The sequence below is a fragment of the Sus scrofa genome, chromosome 15 (assembly GCF_000003025.6).
Source record: "Sus scrofa isolate TJ Tabasco breed Duroc chromosome 15, Sscrofa11.1, whole genome shotgun sequence".
In the NCBI taxonomy this organism is placed as follows: Eukaryota; Metazoa; Chordata; class Mammalia; order Artiodactyla; family Suidae; genus Sus; species Sus scrofa.
Genome location: NC_010457.5, coordinates 38,542,801 through 38,556,148, shown reverse-complemented (window position 1 = coordinate 38,556,148; position 13,348 = coordinate 38,542,801). Strand labels below are relative to the sequence as shown.

At 40.0% G+C, this 13,348-nt stretch overlaps 1 protein-coding gene across 2 annotated transcripts in view; it reads left to right on the top strand.

The window, feature by feature from the left end:
• The window catches only part of GPM6A (glycoprotein M6A), a 296,634-nt gene continuing 284,305 nt past the window's right edge, over positions 1,020–13,348 (top strand). Inside the window, exon 1 of one of the 2 annotated variants that reach the window (XM_021075300.1) lies at positions 1,020–1,298. In XM_021075300.1, coding sequence (XP_020930959.1) covers positions 1,295–1,298 — 4 coding nt within the window. In that variant the 5' untranslated portion in view covers positions 1,020–1,294. Of the gene's footprint in view, positions 1,299–8,237; positions 8,257–13,348 lie in introns of those variants that run through there. The other variant, XM_021075301.1, reaches the window with a different exon arrangement.

Below are 13,348 nucleotides of genomic sequence, written 5' to 3'. Positions count from 1 at the left end.
CTAATGTTAGTCGATTTCCAGAACTGTAATGCATTTCTGAATGGTATGTTGAATACTATAACTTCCATCAGCTACTTTCTTTCCCTTCCCTCAAGAACAACTTTTTATTTCCATTGAACTGAAATGTATTTACAGCATCCCTTCCAGGAGTGTGCCTCTTCCATTACATGAGAAATAGCTGTGCAAATGTTTCTGTGCCATTTTAATGATGTGCTCAGCATTTCTTCATGTTTTTCTGCCAAATGTGCTCTTAATTATTTTTCATACCGTGTCTTCTCCATTAGCTAGCAATATTCCTCAGGGTCAGTAACCATGCACTTTATTTCATTCTTCCACTTGTTCATGGCACAGATTTGTAAACTTTAGGGTGTGTTCTGCATGAAAAAAAAAAAAAAAGCAGCTTAAGATACTTTGGGGACCAACTTACTGAAATAACTTCTCCACTTGGATCCTGAAAGAACTAGGGCAGTAACCCAAAGAATTATATAATTTTTTTTTTTTTTTTCAGTTTGAAGGGACCTTCAAGATCACTTTTTCCAGAACTGACATTTTACAAATTAGGAAAGTGAGTCCCAGTGTATTAGTGGTTGAGCCAGGATCACAACCTATGCCTCTCAACTGGCAAGCCCAGTGCTTTTTCAGCAGTGTCTACTCTTCTTGGATTGTATCATTTATTTTCCAGTGACTTCTGTGTATTATGGGGTGTGTTGGGGGTGGGGGGCTTTTAGGACTTTATAGCCTTGCCAGGTTAAGAACCATAGAACAAAGAGGACAGACATAAATTCCAGGGAGAATTTTCTTATCCCGTTGTCTTTATTAGTATCGTTACTAAGGGAAAAACTGGTATAGCGAAAAACCAGAGATCTAAGAGGATGTAAAAATCATAGGATCAAACTCTTCTGAAAGAATCTTTCCTAGTCTCCGCGTTAGGGATGATGATCCGGCCTCCTGGGTCATCCGTGGGGCGCAGAGACCATGTGTGTGTAATGTGTCCTGAACGTATTCAAGACAGAAGCGTTTGCACGTGGCTCTCCTGGAAGTGAGCGGGCGGGGTGGGGGCCCAGGGGAGGCGGGAGGCGTGAACCGCGAGGCGGTGGCCAGTCGCCCAGGAGACAGGTGGAAGAGGGAGGGGTCTGCGAGGTTCCGGGAACCGGAGAGCGGGCTCCGCTGGGAGGGGCGAGGCTGTCACTCGCTGAGGCGCGCGAAGCAGGAGACGCGTCCGGAGAACTTGGCGCAGCGCAGCGCCCGGCTGCTCGCGCTCCTGAGGGGACGCAGGGAAGGGGGACGCGGCAACATGGGTGAGTGTGAGGCGCGCGGGTCGCGGGACACCCGCCCTCAGCGGCGGGTGTTGCGGACAGAACAGGGGTGTCAGTCGGCCTCGGCTTGCATCCCTCCTCTCCTCCCCTGTTGGCCTCTGGACTTTTCCCGGGAGCGAGGCGGCGGGGCTGTGTGGCACCTGGAGGCGGGGGCGGGGCAGGACCCGGGGATCCCGCGCGCGGGTGGCACGGGGGGAATGGAGAGATTCCGGTGGGGTGGTGGCTGGTCCCACGCATTCCACGTTTCAATGTGCAGCTCAGGGAGCGAGTTGAGATGGGACTGGAGGAGTGGGAACTTGGTTCAACTTCCATTGGTACAGATTTGTGTGTAGGAAGGCTCTGGGGCGGGGCGAGGTTGGGGATACTTTATGGTCCTTGCCTCCGCGAAGTGCCACAGTGGCGCAAAAGGTTTAACGGGAAGGCTGAAGGCTGATTCTTCCTCCTGCAGAGCTGGGCCAGGGGCGAGGTGGAAAGGGCGTCCCGGCTGGCCCAGGTCCCCGGGGCTGGGGTGCGCTCGTCTCCGCTCCGATCAAGTTTCCAGGAGTGCCCAGCTTAGGAGTTTAGCGGCGGCCGCTGGAAACAGACCCAGGAATGTGGTTGGGGTGGAGGGTGGCGGGACCGGCTGTGAAACTGTCAATCCGCACGGAGCCCGAGGAGGTAGCGTCCGGAGAGGGGAGTTCGGAGAAGAGCGCGAAGGGGTGCCGGGAGAAGGACTCGCTCGCCCTGAAGACGCGCTGTGGTTGTTCCCCAGCGTTCGGGGAGCACCCGGTAGCCTGCTTCCAGGCTTACTGATGAGCGATACACGGGCAGTCCCGGCTTAGTCTTCAATGCCAGTGTTCTCATTTCTTCCCGTCCAAGTCCATTACGCCCTCCCCCGGCGGCCTCTCCCTTGTCCTTTGTTGTGAGGGATTTCTTCCAGAGTAAAGGAGGCCTTTGGGATTGACACGCTCTGGTGGAAATTCTTACGTTCCCACAGGCTCAAGGGTTAGGGGATGCCTTGACTGCTAATCAGTGGAGTTTATAGACCCTGGCCAACTTGGAAGAAAGTGAAAAAAAAAAAAAACGAAAACTGAGGACATTTTTGCCTATGAATGTTTAATTGTGGTCAGGACATTCATAGTCTCTTGCATGACTCTGGAAGCGTTTTAGAAAGACCCATTTTTAGCGCCTTTGAATAAAATAGTGTTGCAAATGATTTACAGAATGAACTGTCTTTAAAAGTTTTCTGAAACAGAAGGAATATTCTCAAGTTAAAAAAGGAAAGATAAAACATTTTCCCAGGCATAGCAGAATGATTTTCAGGCCTGCTCCTTCCTTCCTTTCTTTCTTTTTCTTTCTTTCTTTTGTTGTACATGGGCATATAAATTCTTGTTAGAATAGTGCATAGAGGGAAAAAGCTCTCATAAGTGGAAAACTAAAATAATTGACTTACTTAATCTATTCACTTTACCAAAAGCATTATGAATGCTATTTGGATCCAAAATAAAATCTCCAGAAAGAATGACATTGTTTTCCTTGTAACCTCAAGCTTTGGTGGACTGTATATCAAAGGGTAAGGTACTCATCATTTTGAAGTTAATTATCTAGCTTACATTTCCAAACTATAATGAAAAGAGTTGATGTTTGATTTTACTTCAGCGCCCTTGGATAAATTACACATGATCCCAGGTTACAGGAAAGTTTTTTTTTTCCTGGGTGATGAGGTGGAGGTCTTCTGATAATCCAGAGCTTGGTCTCTAACTCCTAAGAGTTCTCTAGGGAGTTCCCTTAGTGGCTCAGAAGTTAATGAACTTGACTAAAATCAGTGAGGATGTGGGTTCAATCCCTGGCCTCGCTCAGTGGATTAAGGATCCAGAGTTGCCTTCAGCTGTTGTGTAGGTCCCAGAGGAGGCTCAGATCTAGCGCTGCTGAGGCTGTGGCCTAGGCCGACAGCTGTAGCTCCATTGGACCCCTAACCTGGAAACTTCCGTATGCCAAGGGTGTGGCCCTAAAAAGCAAAAAAAGCAAAAAAAAAAAAAAAAAAAAAGTTCTCTATCCTACCCATAAACTTACAGATACCGGAAACTTACCTCTTCCTCCTGCTGCCAGGGATGGACTACATTTTCCTATTGTAGTTGAGGTCACTAAAAACTCCTGTAGGTGCCTGACTGCTGGTAGGAGCAGGTAGAGGAAGCAGGTGAAAACCCAGAGGACACGGAAGTGGAGAAAAGAACAAATGGGTAGCAGTGGAGTTTGAGAGCATGAAGCCAGGACTTAGGACAGTGACCCAGACACTCGGTCCAGAAATAGGAAGAGCCAAGGAGCCCATTGGGACTGATGAAAGAAAGAAGGAAGGAAATCTGTCCAGAAACTGGAGAGAAAACATTTGGTCACTTAAGGTCATCTTTCTCCTCTTTGAATTTACTTGTGAAAAACACAGAAACTTCATTACTTAGCACTTCTTTTTTTTAGTGGTAGTAGGGGGTGAGGGTTTAGCATTAGAGTCCAGATTGCTAGGATAAAGGAGAAAACAGTGTAGCAGAATGCCTGACTATGCCAGCAAGCTGAATTCATCTTTTTCTGGTGTCATGACAACTGAAATTTATCAAAAGGAAGATGGGACTCTGGGGTGAAAATAGCAATCAATTCTGGCTTGATTCAGAAGAAACCCGTACACCAGCATTGTGGAAGAATGAGAGTGATTGGTTAATCAAATATTCTGAATAATTAATAGTTATGTCTATGATGCACAAGACTGGTTCTCAAAAAAAGTTATTTGCAAAGTAGGCAAATTGAGATTTTGGCATCTCTTGCTTCCTCCTTTTCTTTTCTTTCCTTACTGATGCTTTCAGCTTATCTGGGTATGCAACAAGGCTTTCCCTTTACCCCCAAGCTTTATTCTCCAGAAAGGACATGATGAAATAGTTCATACTGAAAAAGGCAGGACTAACTCCTTGCTAAAATTTAGTTGCAAGTTTAACTTTAACCTGCAAGATCTCTAATTGTGGAATTTCAGGCTTCAGTGTGAGAATATTTTAAATTTCTTCTCTAACCACATCACTTATAGTTCTTTGATTTAAAAAGTGATGTTGAACATTACTTAGTTCCACACCCATTGTAATGGAAAGTTTCATGGAGAGAGTGGTATTGAACCTGTTGGTATTTGGAGGGTAGTGAAGGGTTTTGGATGGAGAGAGATAGAATAATGTTCTAGATAGAATAATGGACCCCCTTCTCCAAGAAGGAAGGAAGTGAATTGCAACCAGAGAGATTTAGAATTTATGTAATAGGAAGTAGGGAGTCATGGAATGCTTTTGAGCAGGGAAGAATTGTAATGAAATTAGTGTTTAAGGAAGATAATTTTAGCATTGTTGTTTAAGGTATAGGGTAAATTGGAGAGGATAGAACCAGTTGTCAGAGTAATCCTGGAATGCTGTGGTAAATGTCTCCTTCAATCACAGTGGAATATTGGCAGTAGTGGAAATGGAGAGAAAAAGATGGACGAAAGATATTTCTAAGGAAAAAAAATCTATAAAATTAGGAAACTGAGCAATAAAGAGGAGAATGAATAAGAGAGATTTTCTGGATATTTGAAGCCTTGAGGATTGGGAATCTGTAGGTCCCTTGATAGAATATTCAAAGGATAAAACAGATGGTTTATTTTCAGGATGCTTTGACAGAAGATTAATATCATTTTTGAAATGTTAATTAAAAGGCGATGGCTAGACATCTAGACACAAATGTTAGTAGGTTGGAAACTTATAATGAGAAATTAATCAGAGCACAAAACAAGAAGAAAAATAAAGATTAGAGGGTTACCAGCCTTTGGTGAGAAGTAAACCCATGAATGAACCATCTGTTTGAAGGTGAAACTACAAGGCAAGCTGGTTGAGGGAAAGAGAAAAAGGATAAACACTGTTTGCAGGAGGAGAAACATCAACTGCATAATATGTATAAGTGCCCTAAAATTAGAACAGTGAAATGTGACATCTTTAATATTCAGTGTTAGATCTAGGAGTCCATGAATTTTGACAAGAGGAAAAAGTCAGACAAATATTTTGCTCTCATTTGGTTTCAGTAAAAAGGGACACGGTTAGGGATCTATAAAATTATTGGTAAGTTTAGCCCAAGAATAATGAGTCCTGGTGTTGTCTTCAATGCATAGGTTTTTTGCTTTTTTTTTTTTTTTTTTTTTTTTTTTTTGCTGTTGTTTTGGTTTTCTGCATTGTAGGTTTGTGTCTGCTGGGCCTTCAGGCATCTGAAGACTTGGTTAGCTGGTGGTCTGAAATAGCTCCCACGTATAGCCAACGGTTGATGCTGGCTGTTGGCTGGGAGTTCATTTGGGGCTGTCTCCAGGTGGCTTGGGCTTTTCACAGAATAGTGGCTAGGCTCTAAGAGGGCATCTTCCTAGAAAAGAGTTCCAGGAAAAAACCCAGGCAGAAGGGATTCTTATAACATGGGACATCTTAGGTCCCAGAGCATCACTTATGCTGTCTTCTGGTGGTCACAGAAATCATTCAAGATGGTAAGATTCAAGGGGAAGGCATTAGACCCCTCCCCTCCACACGAGGAACAGTGTGCTCGTTCATGGAGACAAGGAATCAAAGTGGCCAACTGCTTGATCTCATTCCTTTAAAAGAGATGCCTTTACATCTGCTTTCCCAAACCTGACATTATCAGGTTTGCAACTGAAAATTTGATGTAAGTTTTTTGAAACACATATGATAAAGGGTCAAATTGTTAATTAGAACTATGGAACAGTTTAGACAGTCTCACTAAAGTTTCACAGCAAAACATTTGAGTATGGAAATCTATACCTGGGTAGAAATGTGTTAGTAGAATGCTGGCGTCAGAGCTACTCAGCATAATTTCAAGTAAGATCAGCTAGTATTTCTTACTTTAATTTAAATTTGAAGTTTCTAAGGCTATTGTAAATTACTGCTTATTTTACTTAAATTTGAGTTTACGTCATAAATTAGAATGTAGGTCAATTAGCATAAATCCTTTATTCAATATCCTCTTGTCACAATAAACTAGTGAACTGTTTAGAAGCTTGCTTTGTTTTTCAAGAATGTGTTAACTGTACAAAATACATAATTTGAATTGATACAGTGACAACTAAAAATAAGTGTGGTCTTAATCATACTTATTTTTTGAAAGATATGTTTCTAAGTTAAATATGTAAGATTGAAATTATTAAAACCTCAAATGTAAATCTCACTTGATTATTTTTAACCATAAAGGGTCAGAACTGTCATTTATGATTAAAAATATAGGCCTTTCTTCTAGAAAATTGAAAAACAAAAATTAGGGTAAATGAGATGGGTTGAAAGTCACAGACAGAATTAGTTTCAACCTAAAAACTTAGAGACCTTAAAAAAGAATTAGACTCTGACTGTTTCAACCTGACTGATTTGAGGTCATTCTATTTTCAACTGTTTGATGAGAGATGAGGAAATGAGGATAATAATATGGAGCCACATGGCCTGTGCTCAGTACTCATGACATGGCAAGCAGACAAAATAACAAGAAGTAAAGGCCTGCCCTATATAACTGGGATAATGCCTAAGGACTGCAGAGGTAGTATGACATGGACTTAAAACAGATTCTTCTGTAGTGTGTTGTGATAACCTGTCAAAATTGTCACTCACTACTTGCTCTACAACGTATTAGATGTCCCCAAACTATATAATACTAGCAAAATAAATCTCTCTTGCAATTTCTGTAAGACTTCTTGTTCTAGAACCTCTAATTTTATTGTCTAACTAGAGTAATTTAGGTAATATGTTAAATACTGATTTTTGGGTTACCCTACCAAGGTTCACATTAAGAAGGTTTGGTCTTGCGATGTGGACCTGCAGTTCAGACACGCAGTTCAGCCAGTGTGGAGGATGAAGTCTGGGAGAGGCTTTGAGCAGTAGCTCTTCCAGGAGCCCTCTGATCTCCATGGAGCTCGCAGGAGAGCCCTTTCAGCATTTTGCCTTTACTCGTGGCTTATTAAAACTGATTACGACTCTATATAGCTGTGCTCTCCTTCCTTACCGGTCACTTCTTAGCCTTATGATGGGGTGATGCTCTCCATAGTTTGCTGAAACTCTTCCCTGAAAATTACTAGTGATTTCCAGCTGCATGGTGTCACATGTTACCCCCTGAACCTATGTCTCTGTTATGGACATTCAGCTGTCCCCACCAACTGCCCTTCTAATGCTTCAGCCTCCCTCTGTGGAAGATGGAATTCCTCCTTCCAGATTTAACTGGTTCCCTCCTCTCCCTTCCTTTGCCCTTTCTTCCTCTTTCTATCTCTTGATTACTCTGGGATGTACTTGGTCTTTTGTGGAGCTAATGGTGTCACGCTGCTTAACATCACACTGTTTTATCCTGTGTAGCTGCTTTCCACCAGCCTCTCACCTCCTCTAGCCTGGACATTAATGGTTACCTCCCCTCTTCTGTCTTCTCCTAAATCACCCCCACATGATGATCAAAACACCCCATTCTAGCTCACCTCTTATCATGCCATTTATCCTTTTCAACTTTATTTCCCATGTTATCTCTCATGCATTTTATCCCTTAACCAAAAGAAACTACAAACTCATTTCATCAGCTCACTCTTCACCTTGAAACTTGAAGGCAAGAAGGACCTAGAAACCCTCCTGAAAACAGATGAGGTGGAGTTAGTGTGACTTCAAGGAGGAGAGCACTTTGAGAATTGAGGGACCTATGGTGTTTGGTGCAACAGAAAGGAGAGAGGAATGACATTTCTTTTGTATTGATGGCTTTTTCATCAATACAAGCCTATAGAAAATAAAGTATTTTAATAAAGGAGTGAAGATACAAGCCTCTTCTCCTGGATCTGATTTCAAGGACTGAAAAGAAGAAAGAGGAAGGAGGGAAATAGAAGAAAGAGGAAGGAGCGAGAAAGAAAATTTGGGTGGATCCAAGGTCAAATGAAGATCTTTATCAGGTAGGAAAGAACTGCAAGAATTGCTTCATATTTTAAGAAAAGGAGAATTACCTTGGGGAGAGGAAACTGCAGATGCCAGAAAATGACAGGATCCCCGAGCAATGTAGTACAACATGGTTAATCACGTGAACTACTAGGTACCACTTAAACAGTGTTTTTAAAGTAAAAAAGTCCATATATTTTGTCTCTGAAAATGTCTGATGGCATTTGAGGATTTTTTTTAAATAAAAGACTATGCTCCTTGATTGTCTTAAATTGTTATAACATGTCCAGTAAAGATGTTGTGATTTGTCTGTTTTGACAAACATGTTGTGTTTATTTTTCTTGAATATTGTCTGTAGAAAATATTTGTACCTTTATTACTAAGGATATATAGATAAGTATACTATATATCGATAAGTATATGTTCTATATTGAAACGGTTCAATGAAGCCACATGGGGAAGCATAGTATAGTTAAATGTTCCTTGGACCAGAGATCCAGAGATGATGGTCCTTGTTATGGCTCTGTGTGTATAATCTGTGTTCATTTTTCCTCAAGTGTAAATGAAGGACTTGGATTAAGTGGCCTATAGGATTCCATTCAGTTCTCAATACCCATAAACTGATAAATAAACAAGCACAAAAATAAATACAATATATGATGGCAAGCAGATCTGTTTCTCAGATGGCAAGCAGATCTGTCCTTCTTTCATTTTTTAAAAAATGTTTGTTTGGGACTCATGGACTAGAGTTCAACCACAGTGCTATTCTTCACCACTAGAAAGGGTAACTCTGTGAGGTGATGGATGTGTTAATTAACTTGTTATCATTCACAACATATACATATATCATCATATTGTAGTCTTTAAATATACTCACTTTTGTCAATTATATATCATTAAAGCTGAAAAAATTAAGAAGGTTAAAAACTAAACTTAAAAAAAGAGTACTTCTAAAAAAAGCAGCTTCTTAAATTTGTTTTAATATTTATTTGACCCAACAAATATTTCAACCACATGCCCACCCTTCTGCACATAATGACAGGGGCAGGTGCATAGTAACCATAATTTCTGCTCTAAAAAGATTTGGGTGTTAACTTGGAGCTACAAAGCTCACACACAAAGGAGCAGGTGCAAAGCCATGGAGGTGGGATGTGTGCTCTGGGACCCACCTGAATCTGCTTCCCCTCTAGCTCTCTGCCATGAAGGCTACTGATTCTTCCTCTTTCTGTGGCCTCTAGAATGGGATAAACCGCCCCCCCCCGCCCCCGCAATAGAAGTCTGCCTCTTTGATGTTCTAGCTCTTTTTCTACTTCACTTTCTAAATGACCTCTGCAGTGGACTGACTTCCTGCTCACTCCCTTTCATTTATAAAATACTTTGTCAGCTCTTTTGTTCTCTTACTCTGTCCCCCAGACCTTACAAACATTTTCAGCCCTGTGAGCAATCCTTTCAAGATTAGTCATTTCTACCTCCACTCCGCTGCCTCAACCCTGCCTCAACTTACTTACCCTTGGGTTTTGTCATCAAGTGGGATTTGCCAAGTATGTAAATTAAAACTACTCAGGCTCGCAGGACCAGTAACACTGTACAATATCAGAGGGCATGCTCACATCGCACTACATGTACCCTAAGGCCTTCCCATCCTGCAGAACACATGGGTGGGTATGGTGCCCTGGCAGTTTACAAAGTCGGGTCTGCTAATCACAGCGGTTTATCCTTCAGTTTCCTCTCTCTGTTACTCCAACTCTGAACCTTCTCATTGTCCTCCTAGAGCCCTGAGAACTTCCTCTGCTTTCCCTCTGCTCCAGGACATCATTACTTCCCTTCTATTCAGTCAAGGCTCAAGCCCCAGCCACTCTTTTTGCAAATATCCCTTGATCTTTTGTCCAAAAGAGTATGGATTATTGTAGCATAGATGGAAGGGCAGCTTCATAGAAGGATTGAGAAAGTAGTTCTAGTTCATGATCATGCAATTGTAGCATTTCAGCCAGGGAGTGATGGGGGAATTAGCAGATTTTGTTACAGATGTAGCAGAAAGGAGGTAAATATGAGAGATAATGAGAGATAATGAAAAGAAAAACTATTTTTTTGGTCTCAGAGTACCAACCAGAAGAAGTTAGTATTCTGATGAAAGAGAGAAAGGAACAGTCAAGAATGAGCACAAACAAACCGAAAATATTCACAAATCAGGCAATTGCCAATTAAGCTTTTCATACCAAATCCCACATTATTAAGAAGGAAGATGATCTGGTATGACTTCGATCAACCCCAGGATTCAGGATTGCTGTATGAATCTACTTGTCCAGAGGGATGTTCTGTTACTTCCTGCAGTTCATGTGGTCCTCCTGGGAAACTGCAAGAGGACAAACTTTCTGGATGAAGGAGTGTTTTGCTAAGATTATGCAGTTGACTTCACTCCCTATCTAAATACAGACCAGCTCTTTAGATCCAATTTTGCCATTGACTGCCAGGATATAATCAGAAATTTATTAAGTATAACTCAAAGATGAAAGGACATCCATTAATTATAAATGAAATAATTTCAATTTAGCATATTTAATTACAGATTAAAACTTAATAGGCAATTATGCTATACAAACTAAGTTAAAAAATTAAAAATTGGGTTTTTTTCTTTATTTTAATAATGATTTTTATTTTTTCCATTATAGCTGGTTTACAGTATTCTGTCAATTTTCTACTGTGATCCAGCAAGGTGACCCAGTCACACATACATGTATACATTCTATAGCTAGTCACTTATGATGGAGCATGATAATATGAAAAAAAAATTAAAATCTTGTAACTTCAGATGTCAGAGAATGCAATACTGTGTTTTAATGACAAGATACCAATCATTTTTTAATCCCTAATTATTTAGAATCATGCAGTTTTTCCCTTTTTATATTTTTAATACTTAATATGTATGATTTGAGATGAAAGGCAAAGAAGAAAGATTGTTTTTCTTAACACCTTTAATTTTAACATTCTTACCTGTAGCTCTCCCTAATTCTGAGGCTCTCTTCTATTTCTTTTCTTTGTTGCAACTCTATTTTTTTTTCCTTTGCTAGCTTTTCCTTGGCTTTTAAAGTTACGGATGATGAATATTTGCAGAAGGCTGTTGTCCTTGGGGTTAAAAGACTCATTTGATTCTCTCCCATCTTTTGTGTAAGGGACTGACCCAAAGCAACATCATTAAAATAAAATGTTACAGAATTAAAACAAAGCATTCTGGATAGGTGAGTTTTTAAATGCTAATTGGATATCAGTCATTATATCTTTTTGTTTTTCACTGAAGCTTAAATTAAGATGTGGTGCTACCTGCAGGTGAATTTCTAGATGCAGATGTGTGCAGGGAATAGCTCCCTGCTCTCCATAGCTAAATAGGCATGACCCCCAATCTTCCAGTTGCTGCAATGACTACAGAAGCGAGGTGCAAGTAGCTTTTTGCTCTCAAGTCCAGCCGGTCTTGCTGTTTCATTGGTCGTTGGCTTTCTTCTTCCCTCCCAGTGGCTGTCGCTCACTGTTTATTTATTGGGTGTTTAGTATGAGAAAACATCTAGCCTTTGATCACTGACAACAAATTAGAGCAATGAGGATGCCTATCACGGTACATTGGGTATAATCTTTGGCTGTTAGGCTCTTGGCTGGTTTGCTGCACTCTACTGTCCTGAAAGTTTGAGAAATCTGACTGCTTTGTTGGTTGTTGTTTTCCTATTCTCATTAACACATGCCAAACCTTTTGTCATGCATCTTTAGAACCCTGACAGCTTCTAGGTCAAATTTCAGTTTTGATCCCCTCATCTTTAGAAGTAATGCTAAGAACTAAAATAGCCATTTCCTCCCAGTGATCGCAATGGATGCTGTTTAAGCTGCATGCTGGTTGTTGGAGTCATAGCAACAAGTCCTACTTACTATCTTTTTGGAATCTCAATTAAGTTTCTTTAGTCTTTGAATATAGAACTACAAAAAAAGTTTAATTTCCTAGGGAGAATGAATATGTGCTTTTCTTGGATAACAAAATCATAGAGTTAATTAAGCATTCTTTTCTAAGGTTTATTTGTGAACTAAGCTAGAAATTATTTGCACTACTTTTTCTTTTCTTTTTTTTCTTCCAGTTTTCATAATTAGGCTTTCAATGGAGTTAATCTTTTAATTTTAAAATGATTAATTGCCAGGTTGTTGGGTACCATTGCTTGGGTTACTAAGATAAACATACCCAGCAATAACAAGGAGCACTTCATTGGAGTTGTTACAATGGCAACAAATACTCAAGTTTTCTTTTCAACAAAGACTCAGGACATTTTGTAGTCAACAGTGTTATCTTCAGGGGAACTATAATTGTTTTATTTTTCTAGAGAAATGTAGATTTGGAAAGGGAATTAATTTTTGGTATTAAATTCTACTACCATATAAAATGAGAATAGAAAATTTTTTTAATGTCATACATATTTGCAATTTCTCCCTACGTAAAGACTCTTGGAGGCAGGATTATAAAATATAGACTTATCCCAGATGGGTTACTGGTAGAAAAAAGTTTAGTTATATCATTTTACTTTTTAAATCAACTTAAATAGAATTTTATATTCTCCAGTTCATTAATTTTTAAGTGAAACTGAACAAATCAATCTTCCCTGGAAAATTCATGGCCCTGTCTTTGCATTTCTTGATTTAGAGAAGCCACTTTTCAGTTCCTAGATTCACTGGTTTGAAAAGATGAAAATTGCCTAAGCTTCAGTTGTTGTATTTTATTTGTTATTTGTAGGCCCAATAATACCATGTACTACCTGGAGTTGTTGAGAAGAATAAATAGTGGATATATTAAAATGGTGTAGTAACATATCAGACTAAGAGAAAATACTCAAAACATATAAACACACATGGCTATGGAAATTTGTCTTACCAAGTCTTTAATCTTAATTTTTCTTTTTTAGTCTATCATACAGGAACCTGTAGATTTATAAATATAAGATAAAGTTCAATCAAACCAATGCTTATTTTTCAAAACCAATGCACAGTGTAGTCATATGTTTTCCAGGAATAAACTGACTAGCTGTGGCTTTTAGGGGTAGAAGATATTATTAGGAATAAACTAGAATTAAGAGCAAAACA